The sequence below is a fragment of the Opisthocomus hoazin genome, chromosome 6 (assembly GCF_030867145.1).
Source record: "Opisthocomus hoazin isolate bOpiHoa1 chromosome 6, bOpiHoa1.hap1, whole genome shotgun sequence".
Taxonomy (NCBI): domain Eukaryota; kingdom Metazoa; phylum Chordata; class Aves; order Opisthocomiformes; family Opisthocomidae; genus Opisthocomus; species Opisthocomus hoazin.
The window spans coordinates 40,322,980-40,342,699 of NC_134419.1; the positions used below are offsets into that span (position 1 = coordinate 40,322,980).

The following is a 19,720-nucleotide window of genomic DNA, read 5'->3' on the forward strand; positions in this document are numbered from 1 at the left end:
AAGAAAAGGTGAGGAACCATCTGGGTAGCGGTCCTGTCAAACAAAAAATGAGTTTTTCACGTTCCTACGGTGCAGTGGTGGGAGCTGTAACAGAGAAGGCCATAGCAAGGCAAGGAGGGTGTGCTGAGCAGGTGCACGGGGAATATATTTAGATAGGTGGTGCTCCAAAAGGCAGACATCTGATTAGGTAGTCAGAATGGTCCTTGAATGTCTACTGCGTCTATAACGAGTGCACGCCCAAGCACCCTTGCCACGGCTACATCTCTCTGGCAAGTGGTGCTGTACTTTGTTCCTCCCCTGCCGATCGCTCCTCTGCCGCAGCCTCCCCATGGGGCCGGCGCAGCTCAGCAGTCCCACATCCTCCTGCGTTTATTCCAGATATAGGCGCTCCTTAGCTCTGTTCACCACATGATGAACACCTCCCATCCCTCTGCCTGCCTAGCTTCCTTCCTTCACAGAGTTACTGGCTGCTGATCCTGACTTCTCTTTCAATGGCTGCTGTGCTCCAGCATGATCAGGACATAGAGTTTTGCCTTCGCATTTACTGCCAAGATTCCCAGCCCAAGAAAAGGCCAAGCTGGCCATGTGAGTTGCCATCCATGGCAGAGTAACTCTGACATAAGGACACCCATGGCCAAACCTAATCCAGAAGGGGCGTGAGCGGTGGAGGGGTAATAGGAGAATAAAACATTATCTCAGGCTGCAGTGCTTCTGGGAACCCTACCTCTAGCTGGCAATAGAGTTGCATCACCTTCTGCCATGAGATATTATTTTGCCATCAGAAATGCTCTGCATTAAATACATGGCTTTCCTGGGAGCCTTCTGTACTGACGCTGTCCATGGAAATAAGTCTTGGTGTAAAGCAATTGCTCATCCACTGCTAGGGCTATCAGGTGGCGGGGAGCAGCTGGACATGCCTTTCTCAACATTCACCTCATGCCTGTACGTTATTCAAAGGGGGAAAAAATAGCTTCATCCTCAGGGAGGCTGAAATTGCTACTTTCTTTGCTGTCCTAAGGAAAGTGAGTGCTAAAGACTAGAAAGAAGTAGTAGAAGGCACCAGGTCAGTTGTACTGCCTAGCAGGGCCTGACAGAAGGCACCCAGCCGAGCCTGTCCTCTCAACACAGGGCAGAGCAGTAAGACGGCGCCCTGTCCGATGGAAGCAGCGAAGATTTGAAAGTTACCTCTGTAGCACCCCTTAGGCAGAATAGATGAAGGAATGTTTAGCCCAAGGTAAAAAGAGAGGCCTAACAATTGCCTTGCAATATTATCTGGTCTGGGGAGAAATGTCTAGCATTTGGAGCAGAGACTCAGAAGTTAGCATCTGTGTCCTTCATTTCTCATTCAGCCTAGTGACTTTTCCGTGTCTTAGTTTCCCATTCTTTCCCCCAGCGAAGTCACTTTTTCAAAACCTGCTTTATTTCTAGTATCAGAGGAGTGTAAATTAGTCAATCATACTGCATACTGACATACTCATATGAAAACAAGTTTTTGATTACCTTGTTTTTAATATTATTGGGTAGATCGCAACTGTGGAGTCAGGTAGCATCCTGTTCTGTCTTCAGGTTCGGGTCTGAAATACTCCATGTGTAGCAGAAACCACAAAGATGCTCACAATTAAGGTCACTTCAGGTCCCTCACCCATGTACTACACTACATTTTTCAGCACTTATTCCACCTGGAGAGGTCTTGACTAGTAGAGGTCCCACTACAAGGAACTGTTCCAACAGCTGATTTACCAGCTCCTGCCTGTCCTTGCTGGCAGCTCTCCACTGCCGATACCTAAAAAGTGATAAGTTCTACCAGAGCTCCCCGGCTGCTGCTGGACACAGACACCCTTGCTGCAGTAAGGGCCTGCAGAGAAAACATCCTCTGAAAGTCGATGTAGACAAGCCCCTCCCTGAGCTTGACAGGGCTAGAGAAATAAATGAGTACTGACAACACTCTTTTAGGGCTATGCTGACTGTAAATGATCTCTACTCCGTCCTTAATCATGTGTAATACTACATGCCTCTGCGCCCACCGAGAGCTGAGCGGAACAGGGGGCTCCTCGGAAGCCCCTTGGAACGAGCACCCTGTGCTTGGACACACACAGGTAGCTACTGAGCAAACGGAGCTGCTGTGGGATCTCTGAAAGGCCAGGCCTGGGAAACTGAACCCCCCAACTTCTTTCCTGACATCTCCGTTTCCCTTGAGTCTTCTTCAGCCCAAAGGGTTGAAGAAGCCAATGACCTCCACCCTGTTTCCAGCACATACAGGTGCTAGAGCACAGCTGGTTGTGTGGCTGCAGCTCCTACGAGTGACTCCCAGATCCCAGACCCTTTCTCTCCTCTGTTCCTTGGGACATCGTGGGTGAAGTAGACCCCAGTGCCAAAGCTGCAATAGGAAGCCCCAGTCCCTGCAGGTCTGACTTTGACTCTGCTTCTTCCCAAGCTAGAGGAGCTAACCCACTTGACGTTTGCAGGAACAAGGCTTTTGGAAGGAGATGCAGTGTAGGCAGAGGGCATGGGTGAGTGGCAGGGTGCAGAGGACTTACTGGCCTGCTTGGCTTTCTCCGCATACGTGGTGGTTAGGTCTTCATCAACCGGGTGCTCCACTGGCCCCACCATGGGGATAAGGTGGCGTTCCGCTCGGATAGCCTTGGTGGCGTGGGGCAGGAGCATTGCCTCTGGAGAAGGCTCCCGTCCCTCCGTCAATGGCGGCCGCAACTGTCCCTCGCTCTCTGAGAACGGAGTGTCTGTGCGGCTGTCGGGCGGGCAGGCGATCTCCCTCCTGGCCACGCCGACGGAGCTGGCCGCCTCGGGTTCCCCCGGCGCAGCAGCCTCCGGCGTGCTCTCATAGCCGCTCTGTTCGGACAGGGACACCTCGTCCTGGGGCCCGTCCGCCTTGCTGCTGGTGCTGTCAGGTGGGGAACGCGGGCTTTTCTTGCGAGCCCGGCGCTGCTTCTCTTGGGCCACATTGTCAGCATCGCTGTCTGTCTCACCGTAGTAGGCCTCGCTGTCCGGCGGGGAGGTGAGGCTCTCCAGGTGCCTCTGTGATCTCCGTGACTGCAAGGGCTGTGCGGTGGCCGGGGCTGCTGCCGGTTCAGGGCTGAGGAGCTGTGCCGGGGGGCTGAGCGGGGACGGCGGGGAGAGCACTCGCTGCCCTGGGGAAGGGGAGCGCTGGAGCCATGGGCCGGTCTGGTCCCCACCGACTATCCTGTGGGGAGAAGGAAAAGCGGTGAGTGAGATCTGGTTGGTGGGGCTGAGCTGGAAGGAAACCCTGACATGCAAGAGAGGGGTGAGGACTGAGCTGGTGTTTGAGACATTTTTCAGGACGTAGAGACACCCGAAGTGCAGACACCAAGGCAGACTCATCTCTGAATCACAGAATCACAGAATCACAGCATGGAGGGGTTGGCAGGGACCTCTGTGGGTCACCCAGCCCAACCCTCTGCCAAAGCGGGGTCACCCAGAGCAGGCTGCACAGCACCGCATCCAGGCGGGGCTTGAATATCTCCAGAGAAGGAGACTCCACAACCTCCCTGGGCAGCCTATTCCATCAGCTACATGCTCTCATCCTGATTTTCTGCTTCACGACTCTTTGAAAACCAGCTGTTAAACACTTGAAAATCAGAGTGCCCTGAGAGCATAAAAATCTACTGATCCAGCTTAATCAGGTCCCCAGGCATTTCTCCTGGGGAGGTGAACTTCTGCAGAGCAAACATTCTCCAGGACAGTAGGACATAGCCCTGCAGCCCGCTGCTTGCCCGGGAGGGCCGGGTGCTGCCCCTGACGCTGGGACTGCACTGTGGAGCTCTGCCAGCCCTGCGGATCCCGGCATCCCCCACGCCGCTTTAGTTCAGAGCAGGCTCCAAACAAAGAATTCGGTGCTGTTTGCTTGCCTGACCTCTACGTGAGAGTAAGCAACAAATACTTAGGAGAGAAAGGCCCAAGTGTTTTTGGGGTGTAGGACTCTGCTGTCCTGTAGTAGGAATCCACCCTGGTGTGTGGCCTGCTTGCTGTGGGGCTGCTTCGCAAGCTAGCTACCGGCGCCTGGGTTGTGACGACCGCCATGCAGTCACGCCAGCCAGCCCAGTCCGTGGTGGCATTCGCCTTTGGCTTAGACACAGCAACTTCTAGCCATGAGTCAGCTGCAAGGGTGACTTGAGGAGGGGCAGGGCAGACTGGGGCAGTCAGCCCACTGGCGACTGCCCGAGGGTGGGAGAAGTGGCTGTGCTGATGGGACAAGAGCCAGCGCTGTCCGCCCTCTCCTCTAGAGTGAGTCTGGATTTCAATGGCAGTTTGACTCCAGACCACACAGATGGGGCAGGGAACTTCTTCCTTCCCTTGCCAGAGTCACCAGGGCTTGTTAGAGTTGTAAAGGAGCCCTAACAGTGTTGCTTCTATAAAGCTGTGGGATTTGTGACTTAGATCCCAATTCTAAACTGTTAAAAATTTATACTGATGTCAAATGCAAATCTTTGTGGAAGCTAAGGGTGGGACAACTTCTCTGACAGTTTATTTTTTTAATAGTATTTGCTATTATGAACTCTCAAGGGGGAGCAAACTCAAAGCTCCCCAGGCAAAACTGTGCAGTTCTTCCTCATCTGTAAATACTCGACCAGGTAACTGAGAGGCATTATGGCTTGTAAGCTGGTTTCTCTTGTTCTGCACTGTCAGGTCACAGTCTCTTTCCCTCCCTCTCTTTCTCTCTCTCTCTTCACACCCATCCCACCCTGACAGAAATACACATATGACCTTGCGCAGCCCAGAGTCATCCGGCTACCTATCCTTTCTCAAGAGTACTGATGGGTGTTTGCTCTGGGAACGTAAATACAAAGTGGGAACGGAGATATGATCAGAAAGCAGTATCTGATGAGTTCTCCAGTACCCCAAGATGAAGCCAACTGGTTATGTTATTTCCAAACCATCCAATGCTGGTTCCCAGAGGGCTGCAAGAAGCCTGCCTTTGCTCTTTGCTAATTCAAAGTGTGCTGATTTTGGCCCACTGGAATTTGCCCGGGCACCTGTTGGCTGGAGATAGGCTCCGATGGGGTGAGATAAGGCCTTGGCAAAGGACCAGGAGCTATTCTGGACACCTTGTGCAGGGCTCACTCATCCCACTTAATCACAGCGAGGACATAGGGGGAGCACAGCAGAAGGAACCGGCGCTTTCCCTGAAGTCAAGGGGAAGATCCCAGATGCTCACGCTTTCCTTCTCTGAGCACTGCCCACCTCTGCCCCTGCTTTACGGGTGCCAGCAACCAGCGTGGCTCTCCCTCCCCGCTGCTGACCACGCTCTGTCTTCTCAGGGCTGTAGAAAATCACATCTCCCAGTCCCCTTCACCAGGGCCTTATTTCCTAAGGGTGACTTCTGTTTTGGCAGTGGTGTGGACCTTGCACAGCTCTGCTGCCTTCATCTTTATACGATTCATGTGCAGCTTGAGCCTCATCCAGCAGGCACTGAGGCACGGGGCTAGCTTAGCACAGGTAGAACCAGGAACGTTACTGGGACCATTTCCGTACTTAAATTTGAGCCTGGTCTCCAGTATTCTGCTGGACTAGAGACTGCCAGAGATACTTCTTCCTGTAGGAAGGGACTCCGCTACGTAATTCTGTGGAAGTCACTTCACACCTTATCGGACTACAATGGCCTGCTGTAGTAAATACTTGGGTAATCTTGTCTTGGCTCGATTAACCAATGTGTAGTCAAATCCGTTCCTGTGGAACAGTTATTTACCCAGAATGAGCTGGAGTCTCTGTTCATCACTGAGATGAACTGCGCTATGGCATCTGCTTGCTTGGAGCCTAAAATGCTGTTTCTTTGCAGCGTAGCCCTCACGCTGCAGGCATTTCATCAAGGAGCAGGGGCAGGGAGCTCTGGGGTCAGCTCAGCCCCAGGGCCAGGCACTCTGAAGAGCAGCACAGAGGCTGCAAAACTTTTGGATAGCCACGTGTTAGCCATGGGGAAAACCTCCTAGTACACAAAGGCTTCCTGCTAGGTGTGGGTAGCTGCTGCGCTGGATGAAGCTGCCCTGCTGCCTGCACTGTCACAGCACCGGCGCTTGGGAGCGGGTTACCTTTTCACGCGGATGTTGAGCGTGCCGTTGGAGGAATCGATGATCTGCATGGCAGTAGCATGGGAGAGGCCAGCACATGACTTCCCATTGATAGAGATTAGCACATCATTTTCCCACAGGCCTCCACGGCATGCTTTGCTTCTCTTTCGGATCTGGAAAAGCAGAAGAGAGAGGATATGGCTGAAGGGAAGAACAGCGGCTATTTAGTTCAGTTGTTTGTCTCCTGCTGGCCCTTCTAATGCTCTGTCCCTGACAGAATAAAATAAGGCCAAAGACTGCTGTGCCGCCAGGGTGGAGGACTGGTGCTCTGGAGTGAGCGCTGGCTGTGCCTTTCGGTCTCTGTATTCCTGTTAATATCAAGAGTCTCTCTGCTGAGCATAGGCCTGACCTGATCACTGACCCAATTCGAGTCCTTCAGTGCAGATGCAAGACTCAAGAACACCTACAGGCTCTTCTCCTCTCGTTCCCTAGGTTGCTTATGGAGTCTGTGTTTCAGAGAGCGAACAGGAACCCTTTCCAGACTATCCCTGTACATGGCTGTGTGTCCTGCTGTGGTTCCTTGGTATGATCCCCGGCACTCACACAGAGCCCCACAGGTACCATCCGTGGGGAAGCTGCCATCAGAAGAGATGGTGGCTCCGAGGCACTTCCTGCTGTCAAGCATTCCTGCTCTAATGGCTTTGGCCAGCGTATTTCTGGACATCTGCTTCAGGCTATACAGTGCCCTGTTACACGAGTGTGAACTCGGAGTAGATCTTCAGCCTTAACAGAAGGTGTGCAGGATATGCATCGCTGTATCTGAGAATGGAATCTGGGTCTCTAGTTCCTAGATCTGGCCTCTGATGGCTATCTTACACCAAGTGTTTCCTCTCCATTTTGTTCCATCATCCATCCGTTAAACTTCTTACCAAAACCCCCAACCCAGCCTAGCCTTTCTGTTAGGGCAAGCAAGCCAACCAAATGCCCCCTCAGCCCCAAACCACAGACCTCTCTCTTATAGGCAAGCAATGGGATAGTCTTGTAGGACAGGCTGGCACCCATAACGCACTCATTTTTCACATAAAAGAATAGCCAGGCAAAAACTCTGGGTCAGGATGAATCAGGCCCAAGGTAGTAATACGCTGGATTTGTAAATGCTGTTAGAATATTTCTTCAGATCTTGCAGCTAAGCGAGAGACAAACTGGTGCAGAGCTGTTTAACAGAGGGTGCAGTGAACAAACTGTGGCAAATCCCTGCAGGGAGGTGATACACAGCAGGGCACCTTCTCCCGCATCTTACAGCCTTGCTGCTCGACCAGCCAGCCTCAGCTATGAAGTCGCACAAGCTACTTTGCCTGTGCTCCCGTGGCAGCCCCAGGAAAGCAAGGTGGATGTGAGAGGATTACTGCCCTGCCATCGTTCTCGCAGGGGCGGGAGGGGAGCGGGAAAGGAGAGAGCTGGAGCCCCGAGGGGGTCCCATGGCATGGCTGGCTGGTCTCAGGTCGCAGGCCCTCTGCACCCGTGGGGTGAGCGCACACCCAGGGCTCAGCGCTGCTGGCTCGTGTTGAGCAGGCGAGAGCCGCTCTCCTCCCCGGTCAGCCTGTCATCAGGACAGGAGGTGCTGGGGACGGAGATGGAGAGAGGAGGGCGATGCTCTGAGCTGTTTGTGTGTTCACTGGCACTTTATCACTCTGTAGCCTCTCTGGCTTGAGCCCAGATTTTGCCTGCATGCTTAAAATAGGGACTGGCTCATCCCAGCTGCCACATCCATCAGCCCCTGTCATTTTAGTCCTTTATCTCCCTCCTTGTTAATACAAGCCTGGAATGAGGACGTGTGGGTCTGTAATGAACTGCTGCTGAAGAACCACTTTTCTGCTGTTGCGGTACAAATGCTGCTTCCTGATGCTCCCTCAAGGTGCAGCTGTTAAGTGGGAAGAGACAGCAGACGCATTTCCCAGTGCTGCCCACCGACACAGCAGCTAATGTAGAGTTAGGAAGTTCAAGAGAGATTAGGAGGAGGGTGTCCTTCTGGTATTCCCCAGAAGGCCAACTGCTGCTCCATGGCCAAGTGCTTGGTGCTCAGCACTCTATGGGAACACACTTGCTGAGTATCTCTCCCAATTATGGAGCAAGGGGACTGGAGGTTAAAGGCTGTCAGCAGGTGCTCAGAGCATTCCTCACATTCCATCGTACTCCTCCGTGCTCACTGAAACCAACTGGATGTGGGCTGGTGACCACCCGGAGCAGAGCCTGTAAGCTTCCTGCAATCCTCTTGGTCCCGCAGCGCTGCTGGGCTTTGCAGGCACGTGTTTGGGATTCCCAGGCAGGGCGGGTCAGGCTGCGCTCAACCCCACCTGCTGCTGCTTTAGATCAGAGTGGGCTGGTGGGATGCAAGGTACCCCACGGGGCTGAGCAATGTGAGCAGGCAATGCGCTTCTCTGGTTGGTAACGATGCTGGCTCTGGCTTGGTCTGTGCTCAGATAAGGCCTGCGCTCCACAGCAGCTATGGTTACTTCGGTGCTATTGCAGAAGCCTGCAAACTAGCTCTGTAATCCAGGAGGGGACTTCTCCTTGTCCCCATTCCTCTTTGGAAAAACAGGACCAGGTCTCTTCCAGCACAGGGAGAGACCTACAGAGTCCAAAAATAGCACATGAATGTTCCTGGCTGTCAGTCTCCCACAGGTTTATAAACCTCTCCCTAGAAGTTTATCAATCTGCTTCCCAGGGGCAGAGGGAAACAAACTGTTCACAGCTTCATTTTAATGACAAACCCCTGCCCCACTGCATTTGCCAGGGAGGAAAGCAAAAGGGTTAAAGGCAGAAGAGGATTGTGCAGGGAGAGAAAGGAGAAAAGCATGTCACACAGAAAGGACAGCACTTAATCCACAGCCATGACAGGAGGCTGGAGAGCCGCTGGACGGAGCCCAGCACAAGCCTGCCGGGTTTATAGGACTGCCCGCACGGTGCTGTGGAGACCTTTAACGACGACCCACGGCCGGCCCGTCTTCGAGGCCGCAGGCCAGGGCGGCTGCTCAGCCTTGAAGGTCGGGCTACCCTCGGGCGCAGCCACTCGCTCCCCGTGCCCAAAAATGCCCTCTCCCGGGCATGCAGCGAGCACACGAAGCGTCGCTAGCAGGGAGCCTCTGCGTGGGCTGCAGACGGGCTGGAAGGTGTCACCCAGCAGCTGTGCTGAAGAGATGGGAAAGTATGGGAAAAGTGGCGTTTCAAAGAGAAATCCTCCCTGCTTCCCGTAGCAGATCCCTGGAGAGCTTTCTTGTGGGAGCGGGAGGCAGTGCTGAGGGACCCCGACAAGCGGCCAGGGGCAGCCCCGGGCCTGGCCCTGGGGGATTGCGCTGTCTGATCTCCCAGCAGATACTGCGAGGGCTGAGCCCTCCTTTTTGGTGGGGAATCCCACAAATTCTCTGAGCTAGCTGCCTGTTGCACTTTCGGCTCCGCACCTCAGTGGGCACGCTCCCCTGTGACACACCTTGGCTCGCGTGTCCTGTTCAGATTTCAGCTGGGTTTAGGGAATCCCAGTTTCAGGGCCTTACTGATTTACGCTACTGGAAATACAAATCAGTGTGGGCAACTGGAACTATAATGTAATGAAACACATTTAGTCAGAAGATTGTCCATCTTGCTGCCCTCTCAGCAGGACTGCTGTGGTGACAAAAGAGCTCTTGCCGAAGAGGTCTGGGTGTCTGCAGCACCCAGGGACACACACATACATGTGCATGTTTTCCTTCATTACTTGGCCCTCTTCCTCTCATCGATCATGTTGAATCAGGAGGGAAAGGACAGAGGCAGCTGAGGGGAAAAGGAAAAGGGTGAAGGCAACAAATGAGGAGGAGAGGAAGAAGAAAAGGTTGTGGAGGGAAGGCCAGCACTAGGAGAGGCCAGGAAGCCCAGGCCTGGGATCAGGCTTTAACAGTACAGTACAAGGTTCCTTGTACAGCCCTGGGGAGACAAAAGGACGTGCTGATTATTGGACGTGTGGCGGGGGAATGCAGCCTAGCTTTTGGGAACAGAATGCAGGAGAGGAGGGGGTCAGATGCGACTTGGCAGCATCTGTCCTTCAGTAGGGTCTATATTTAGATAGTGGTATGTGGGGGGTGAACACACGCTGGGATGCTAAGAATAGAGTAGTCCTGATAGTAACTCAGTGGCTTCACATCTTGCCTGAGTACAGCCCAGAGAACCTGTTGGGAAACTTTGCAACCACCCTCCCTGCTGGCCAGCACCGCTTCTTTGTAAGAAAGGAAATATGCTGTGGGTAATCAGAATTGGCTTGCCTTTCAGGAACAAGCTGTAACAGGTTCCTGCTGTCTTCCCCCTCGCCTCCCCAAGGCACTTCCCACCTCCTCTCATCAGAAGAGCTCAGTCTATAAGGTAGGAAGACAAATTACATTATCAGTCTTTCCCTAGTCTCCTAACATCTTTCCAGCAGCAACCTAGCAAACTCAGCCCAAGTCAGAGTTGTGTATCGAATACACTTCATCTTCCCATCCACTGCCCCTTCCACTCACTGACTGCATCTCTCATCTCACAGCTGCCCCCCTTCTGGGGTCCAGCACTCCATGGCAACCTGGCAGTGTTCAAATTTCATTCCCAGCCTTAGGGAAATGTAGTCCTGTCACAGGGTTCACATGGAGAGGTAAGAACCACCTTGTCATATAAAGCAGTATAAAGCATTACCAAAAGCGAATGAACTGGAGCAGGAGCCAACCAGCATTTGGGTCTTCTCCTCGCAGAACTTCCCGCTCAGGCAAACCACAAATGCAGTAGTTGCTAGATGCAAGAGCAGAAACAAGCACCCTCCATCTCTTCTTCTTTCTGAACATCTGTGTTGACATCATTGTGGTTATTGGAACAGTTTGTTTTCCTCCAAGGCTAGGGCCTAATCTTTACTTGTGCAAGGAAGGATACCCCTGTGGTAAAGCACTACAGTGGGATTCAGGAGACCTGGGCGATTTTGTGTGACTGTGGAGAAAACACTCAAACTGTGAGCCATAAATGACAGGAGCCTGGAAATCAGGATGTTTTTCAACAGTGTTTTGCTCTGGCTCTTAAATTTTCTTTGTCTCGGCTGCCCACCTGAACACAGAGATTTAGTAAGATACTTTTTCTATTCCTTGTCTATTAAGTGTGTGAATAACATCACGTCTTCATGGAAGTGCTATTTGACAGGAGAGTATTTACTCTAACCCATTATAATTACACTGACCATGACAATTACTTCTCTATTTAGTTCCAATAACTTCCTGATCGAGCACCGTATTCCTGTTTAAGAGGTGCCACTGGATGACTTGTCTCTTGGTAAAGTAGTCTCTGCAGCCCTACTTCACAGGTTCATCCACAGTGAAGCTTAATTACGGAGTCTTCCTATCGAGAAAGAAGGGAGAGAACACACGCTTTCTGGGATGAACACAGCAAGGGAGGGTGGTGAAAGAAGGCATCTTGAGTAGCAGGACAGTCGTGGGTGGCTTCTGGGCAAGGGGTTTAGAGATGAAACTTGGTAGCGGCAGAGGATGCTGGTGCTGGCCAGTCGATAAAGCATGTACAAGACTACTGTAATACGTTACCACCTAGAGTGTACTGGTGAGGGGCATATTGCTATCCCAGTGTGGGAAACAGAGAGCAACCTCTTCAGTGCACTACACTCAATTCTGATTTGTACCAGGGCATACAAGCTGATAAAAAACAAATGCAAGAAATCAGGGGTTGTAAGTTTTCTCTCTCTGTTGAAACCAAGTGCCTTAAAAAGAGTATTTTGTCATGATAATATAAGTCAGGGAAGAGAAGAACAACCCTAAACAGTCCACCTTCTTTGTCTAAGCAAAACGTTTAGCACAGAGCTCATTGCTGGGAACAAGCATCTAGCCAGACTTGGCTGCAGGTAGATAAAAAGAAGCTTTATCTCCATGGCCTTTTGTTACTTGATAGGAGAAAAGTAAGCAAACTGTAATAGCAATGAGAAGGAATAATGCCACATGTACTAGAATTGATACCAACTTGATAAGCCTTTTACTCTCAGCAGAGTGAACAGCAGGATATCAAGGGGTTTTGTATGAAGAAAGGATTCCGAAGGAACAGATATGTTTGTCAAAAAGCAAGAGTCCCAGTGACCACATCTAGCTGCTGGGACAAAAGCAATTTAAAGTTCAGAAGAACCACACTTGTACACGTCCCGTGAATGTCCTTTTCTAGAGGTTCAGCCCTGCTCCTTTTGACATAAAAGGTTTTAGGATCAGAATCATAAGCAAATCTCGCCACCAAAATGTCTCTTTTTGAGGGACAGGCACTGAACTGGGACAGAAGGAGTGAGAGAGCCTTGAACACAGGACAGAGTCACCCAGAAACATGGCTTCAGTCCTCCAGAACAGGCTGTTCTCAGCTGTAGCACTGCGTGCTGGTACTGTGCTCTAAAGGGCAGTAAGGGTTTGCGAGCTCTGAATATAACCCTTGCTCAGAACAGAGGACTCTTTTCATCTGCTACCAATTGTTGAACAGCAGCAGGCTTAAGTATAAAATGCTTCCACAGTATTTATGCTGAGAGCACACAAACCAGAAGAAGACATACCTCCTGCTGTTTTGACAGAATGAGGATATGATCCAAGACAAAAATTCACTTATGCTTGCAAAAAGTTATTGCACACAGCATTCATCACATTTGCAAGTGTGGGTTACTGTACCAGAACACAGCACTCGCTAACCCTAAGAGAGCCTCTCAGCAATGCTCTGAGGAGGACCAGCACCACTGTCCTGCGGTAGCAAGGACAGGATCAGCCACAGGTACAGATCAGAGTACCCCATTCACCCGAAGGATTCCATGGGAACCTTGGTACAGAGACCTTCCCGTGCCTTGTGGCGTCTTTGTAGGCATCTTGTAGGCATGAGGGTACAGGAAAAAAAGGGCTCAGCCTTCACAGATGTATTCAGTAGTTCTAGCAAGTAGCAAGTAGCAGGCTGAATAACGCCAGCGAGTGAACCTGGGCTCTGGACCGTAATTGCCTGCAGCATTGAACTGTTGAAATGATGCTTGGCATGTCTTTGGCTCAGGCCAGCTAATGCTCTCCAGAACAATTCCCAGGTGCAGCCTGGGAGCTAGAAGAGACCATTCCCTGGGCCATTGCCTGTGGGCAGCTTGCATGTGGCCATCTTGTTTGGGAGAATAGAAGACGTTAATTGCTGGGCTTCGTTCCACTCTGTAGCAGCTGGCCTCAGTGCCAGAGAGTAGTCTCAGGTACATTTAATGCACCGGGTATAGATGTAGCTTGTATGGTTTCACTGCAACTGCAGATAGTCATCTGTCAAGAGATTCTTCCAGGACTCCTGCCTGCTAGTGCGCAAATAGGATGTAAAGACAAAACTGCCCAGACTCTTCACCTCTGCAAGGAGGAGAGGGAAAGCTTCTCTAGCAGTGTCCTTCAAACAGAAATCTGAGACAACTTGTGGAAGCAAAAAGTGTGGGGCAGCACAGCTGTGGTCACGCAGCAGAGGAGAAGCCATGCAGGACAGTAACGTGTGAAAGACCGGGACCTAACATCCCACTTTGTCATAGCTGTGATTGCCTCATGTCCTTTGGAGGGAAGGTGGGAAGTGAAAAAAAGAGTAAACACAGAGTGAAGTGGCTTGGGCAATGAGAAGGGAATAGTTTAGCAAATGGTTAAAGATTATCTGAGAGTAAGCATAGAGTATAAATCAAGATTCTAGTAGTTAGAGGGAATGGCATAGCCACCGACGCAGTCCATCCACACAGTCTGCTCGCTCTGCTTGTTTCAGGAGGGAGTTCCTGCGTGAGGCTGCTTCCCTAGGAGGTAACTCCAAGCCCCAGTGAGGCACAAGGAGCTGTGAGCCAGATCATTAGCCGATACAATCAGCAATGGTGGTTTGCAGCCGTGATAATATGGTTTTCTGTTTAGGCCACCTTCTTATCGTTGTCCTGGAGGTCCTATCACCCCATCTCTTTACTCTGAGGGCGGTGAGGCCCTGGCCCAGGTTGCCCAGAGAAGCTGTGGCTGCCCCTCCCTGGCAGTGTTCAAGGCCAGGTTGGACGGGGCTTGGAGCACCCTGGTCTGGTGGAAGGGGTCCCTGCCCATGGCAGGGGGGCTGGAAGCAGATGAGCTTTAAGGTCCCTTCCAACCCAGACTGTTCTGTGATTCTATGATCTCTGCTGGGAAGGAAGGGTAGAGCTCCCCTTCCACGCTCTGCACCTTGCTTACTGCTGTCCCAGCGCTGTGCAGAGCTTGCAGCTTCTTAACCGACAGCAGCCCTGGAACCCCCGCATTCTTCCGGCACGCGGTGACTGCCGGGCCCAGCTGCTCCTCAGAAAGTTCCACCGGCGCCGCAGCCTGTGCTCCCTTGCTGTCAGCCAAGGCTTGCACCTGCTGAAGCACTGACAGGCCATAAAACATGTCCAGGAGCACTCCCAAAGCTGCTTGAGGCGCTCCTTCCACAGTGCTGGCAGACATACCCGGCTCTTCAAAACCAGCACTAGTGAGTGCTACAGACTAGGCTGCCAGCAGTGCTTTTTTAGGTGTGACACTAAACATTTATGAAAACAGATAAAGAACAGCCTGCCCACCGTTCCCTGTGAGGGGGAGAGGAAGAGATGGTGCTTGCAGATCTGGAAGCCATCAGACCTACGTGGGTTAGAGCTGGCAGCCTCCAGTAGGAATAATGTCACAGGAGCAGAGGGCAGAGCAGCCAGGCTGTGGGTCACAGGGACCAGCGGCACGGCATAAAGGCAGCAAGGGCATCTGGCAGAGGAGACAGCAGAAAGACTGAAGTGTCAGCAGAGGAACATACAGGAGAAAGTGGAGAGAAGTGAGAAGGAGGTTGTGATGAACTGCTCTTAAACCAAGAACAATTCTTCATTTTAGAAGTGACACAATTCTGTGTCACTGCTTCCCCTAACAGTTCACGCCATTGCTGCAGAGTGTTTGTACAGAACAGGGAGCTGGAAGGAGCCTCCTCAGTTATCAGGGCAAATCCCCCATTTCTTCAGATGCCAAATTGTTAACTCCAGTTCATAAACTGATGACAAAAGGTTTTCAGTTCTTTTTCTAGATTGGAGAGTTGTCGCTGAACCTCCCTGGTTAGTCGTTTTGTTCACATGTGGTTGACGACAGTGCTGTCCGATATTTGAACAGTGCTCACAGTATTTGCCCAACATCTGTTTGTAGACAGCAGTCATGTCTTTCACCCTTTTGCTAGGTGAAAGAAGCCTTGTCTCCTCCCCTCCTTTTCTATAGCTGCTCTACCTTCGATTAATTTTTCCCGAAAGTGGCTGGCTCCATAGGTGTGATATTTCCAGTGAAATCCCACTCGTGCATTAGACAGTAACATCAGTGCTTTCCTAGCTCAGTTAGATATGGCTGCCTGAGGCTCATTTGTTTATGTTTGCCTTTTTTTCAGAGATGCATCATTTTGGTGACTCCTTATCCTCTTGATAATGATCCTCTCCACTGATACCCGCAGTTCTCCTCTACTATCAGTACCAGCTGGAAAGCATCGAGTTTTCACTTATTTCTTCAGTATTACTGGTGCACCAGACTGTGCCGGAGGTACAAGTGCCTTCCTTGCTTTTTACAGTAAGTAACTGGGTTTCCCTCTCATGGAATAAATCTTGTCTTGTAGCAGGATTGCTAAGGCAGCTTTGCACGCACTTGCACCAGCTTAAAGCTGGCCTGTTCATCTTTGTAAAAATTATTTCCCTAATATAGTTCCAAGTTATGTTTCTACTTTGGTTGACTATGGGCTTAGTGCTTATGTCCTATCTTACGAATTTTCTCAGACTAGCTGTTTTACATTTTGTTTAGTTTCAAGTGCATGTGATGCACATATCCTTATTGCAAAGAACTCCTCTGGGAACCTGATGGTATTGTTCACCCTTACTCTCTTTTCAGAATGGGTGAACCTTCTCATCACCTATAGCTTCTCCTTGCAAGGAATGCTGTACATGTCAGCACCACGTACTTTTCCCCTAGCCTTTCTAAAATGAAAATCAAGCCATCTATGGATTCTTCTTGTTCCTTGCTTTTATGCCTGATGACTGTTTCTAGCCAAAGATTTGTTGTGTTGTGTTGCCGTGTGCACCACAGCTACTGAGCTATACCACATCAGCTTTATTTGGTAAGGGGGAGCGTAAAAACCCACTATACCTGCTTCACTAGGTAAGAGTTAAAAGATTCATTAGCAATCACAGTAAGCTGAATATGAATGCACAGTAGTTTAACTGATTTTACTTAAAAGGACATTGCTGTAACTAAGAACAAAACGGAGATTTTCCTTTCCCTTTTGGGTTCTTTACTCTTTATGTTCCCCTTTACTTTTTTCTCTGGTTCTCCATATTCCAATCCTTCCTAATTTCTGCAGAATTATTCATGTCCTCTGTTGATGTTTGATCCTGCTGTGTATCTGCCTGCTGAGCATATCAATGTCTGCTGTTCTTTCAGCTTACTCATTACTGAGTTGATATTTTAATACAACCCTAAATAAAAATGATCTATTCTTTCTCATTGAGGGCTCCCCAGACACTAATAAATTTTCTTTTGCTTCTTCTTTTGTCTCACCCTCCACTCTTACAGTATCTGCTTTTATGAGACTGAATTTTTATGGTACCCCTTTCATACACACATCAGGATGGTATCTTTCATATACACAGCAGACATTTTTAGCATGCAGAGACTGCAAATGATTGTTTGGGTGGAATAAAATAGTATGTGCTCTTGTAGGCCAGTTTAAGACGAAGAGAATAGACATTTGCAGTTACAGATCTGGAACCATATAGTCAGTTGGCATTAATACTAGCATTTCAGTCTTGCTTATGTTATTTAAATTTGAGCTTTTTGCTCAGTATCCACTGGGCACCGCTGGAAGAAGCAATGTGTGTTTCCTTGATCCTGAGGCAGGCAGAGCTGGTTTGGTCCCTACAGTTACTTGAATACCAGGTCAGTTATGGATGACCCAAGAGGCTGTCCATAAGGTCTGTAGTTCCACCATCTTGCTGTAGTCGTGTCCTTGCAGCCATAACCCACAGAAGCTCTGTGGCAGCTGGATCCAGCACGTGAAGATCCAGCTGCTTTGCTACCCCTTTGTGTTGGCTGGACTGAGGTTTAGAGTTGAACCCTTGCTCCGTTGAAGGGTTTGAACGACAGTTAGGCATTCTTTCAGCCTGCAGAAAAATGGGTTCACGCCCCACTTCCAACATGTTCATTTACTTTATTTAGTTGTGGCCAGTTGAATAATTTGCGCTAGGAAGGACGGTTTAAAATGCATATGTTCACTGTACATTCTGACTCAGCTGCAACTTAAAAAAAGCCAGTAATTTAAGCCATAGTTGTGAAAAACCCAGTAGAGGCCCACCAATCTTTTTGAAGAGGATAGAGAATAACGCTGAGAACATTCTAATGTCATTAAATACCATCTTGTCTCAAAAAAAAAAGAAAAAGAAAAAAAGGCATACAGCAGACCCAAAGAATTTTCAGGAAACCAAAAAAAAGGATACCAAGAACAGCAGTTAGTGGTGGATTTTTACCATAATCTCCATATAGAGAAAGACTAAAAAGATGATGATGATGTAAACTTCAGAAAGAAGAAAGGCAAGAAGACCTGTGGCTATGTAAATTGATCATGTAAGATGATGAATTATGCAGGGCTTTGTCATATAACAAGAGTGACTCAAGCAGTTTGTGCAACATTTAGTCTCTGGAATGCCTGGCTGCTTGATGTTATCGACTCTTCATTAGGAAACCATGTAAGATTTAGGCAAACAAATAAAGCACTAGCTGTTCACAAATAATTATCTGGTTATGTGTAGGGTAAACCATCAGGACTGTCAGTTCTTATGTACTTCATAGGGCATGCTGATAACCAGCTGGGGTGAAAGAATTTCCCTCCTCATTGCATGACTAGAATTAATACTGTATTATACTATACTATTACTAATATATATTATAATACTATATACTATTATTAGACGCATTGGTGAAGTTTCCAGCTTCCTCTGAAACACTTGCAGGAAACACAGAGGAAAGAGGAAGGGGGAGATGGAGTGACCATTAACCTAGTTGGTCTAGCAATTCCAGCTACATATATATATAGTTATCTCTATATAACTACAGTGCATGTCATTCACATGTAACTTTTTTGTTATACTTGATTCACTTCCACTTACTAGGCCCAAATCAGCTTTTTACTGCTCTTTTTAATCCAGAAAGGTATATAGAAACAATGTGTCTTGGCATCCAAGGGGAAGCATCTTTCCTTAGAGTTACTGCTATGACTTTGCTAGTCTAGAGATTGTAATTGCCTGAAATGACAGCACTGGACTCGCCTGAGACCCCAGCTGTAGCCACTCGGTCATCTCCTGGCACCTATCGGATATTCATGCCTGTATCTTCTATCACGTTTTCTCTGGATTCATTCATGTTCCTGTTCTGTCCTTCCCCATTCTGTCCAAAGAGGTTTTGCTGTAAGAGCCAAAGCGCGAATATTTCTGATCTGCTAAGCCAAAGTTTTCTTGGTCTCATATGAACTTTCTCCCCAAGAGTCCTTTCTTTGACAGCAGTCAGCTTACTAATAGACCCTCCCATTTATCTAATCTGTCTTTCCATACACACACAACACATTCTTCACCATACTAATGACCATTGTGTTGTTATTTGACCTTGCCTCTGCTAGGCAGGCTCAATCTCAGCGACACCTCCTCCTGACCACACTTCCCAGTGCTGCCCAGTGGCACTGAACTCCTGGCTGGAGGCCGAACAGAACGAAGTGCTCATCCACGTGAGTCCCAGCTCTAACAAACCAACAGCCAAACAGACAATACTGCCCCGTTTCTCTATGCTATATCATATGGCCACAATCCCTGGTTAGGCTTCTTCAGTGATGGGACCATTCCCATCTTTGGCTCCTGAAATATCCAGACGGACAGTGCTAATGATGTTAAAAGCTTTGGAATACGCTTTGGAGACAGCATTCTGGCTCAGACTTCACCCTGCTGATGTCAAGAGCAGAATCCTCACTGAAGAAGAATGAAGAGTTGATCTTTCAGCTCAAGAACCAAAACCTGAGATTCAAACTTCTACTCTTTGCATAGTAAGAGGAGGACAATTAGGTTACTCCATGGCTCCGGGGGTTTATTCTCTTCTAAGCAGTTTACATTCAGATATTATCTTACTGGGTTCCCAGTGAGGATCTGTAAATTCTTTCTTTGGAGACTGTTTAAACAGTGTTGCCCTTCAGACAGTGCGTATGGTCACCTGGATGCCATTACAATCTGGACAGTAATAGCCCCACATGATCATTACAAAATCAAAGTCCTGCTTGAAGAATGATGTATACTTTGAGCCTCAAATGGATTTGTATGAATTATGTTTTCCATAATTATTTTTCCTATTTTTAAAGTATTTTCTGTATTGCAATATCCAAGTATTGTAAAGTGTATCTATATTTGTATTGCTAGACGTAAGGTATGACACCCAGTTCTGGGTGAGAGCTACTTCTCGTTAATACCTTTCTGGAAGTGCTGCTAATCCCTGAGCAATATTCCAGTCACCTTCAAGTGCAACTCAGCCCGGGTAATGGCTAGTTCATGCCGCTGTTCAGTCCTGAGTAATATTTGTAAGACACTCGGTATCTCCTCCCTCTTCAGTCCCAGTTTCTTGTCTATTAGG

The 19,720-nt window shown here is 49.2% G+C and overlaps 1 protein-coding gene across 1 annotated transcript in view; it reads right to left on the reverse strand.

Moving 5' to 3' along the window:
• SYNPO2L (synaptopodin 2 like) overlaps positions 1 to 19,720 on the reverse strand; it is a 38,995-nt gene that overhangs the window by 17,784 nt on the left and 1,491 nt on the right. The window contains exons 2-3 of the mRNA XM_075422867.1: positions 6,063 to 6,214; positions 2,538 to 3,199 (exon numbers count right to left, since the gene is read on the reverse strand). Of these exons, the coding sequence (XP_075278982.1) occupies positions 2,538 to 3,199; positions 6,063 to 6,214 (814 nt within the window). The remainder of the gene's footprint in view (positions 1 to 2,537; positions 3,200 to 6,062; positions 6,215 to 19,720) is intronic.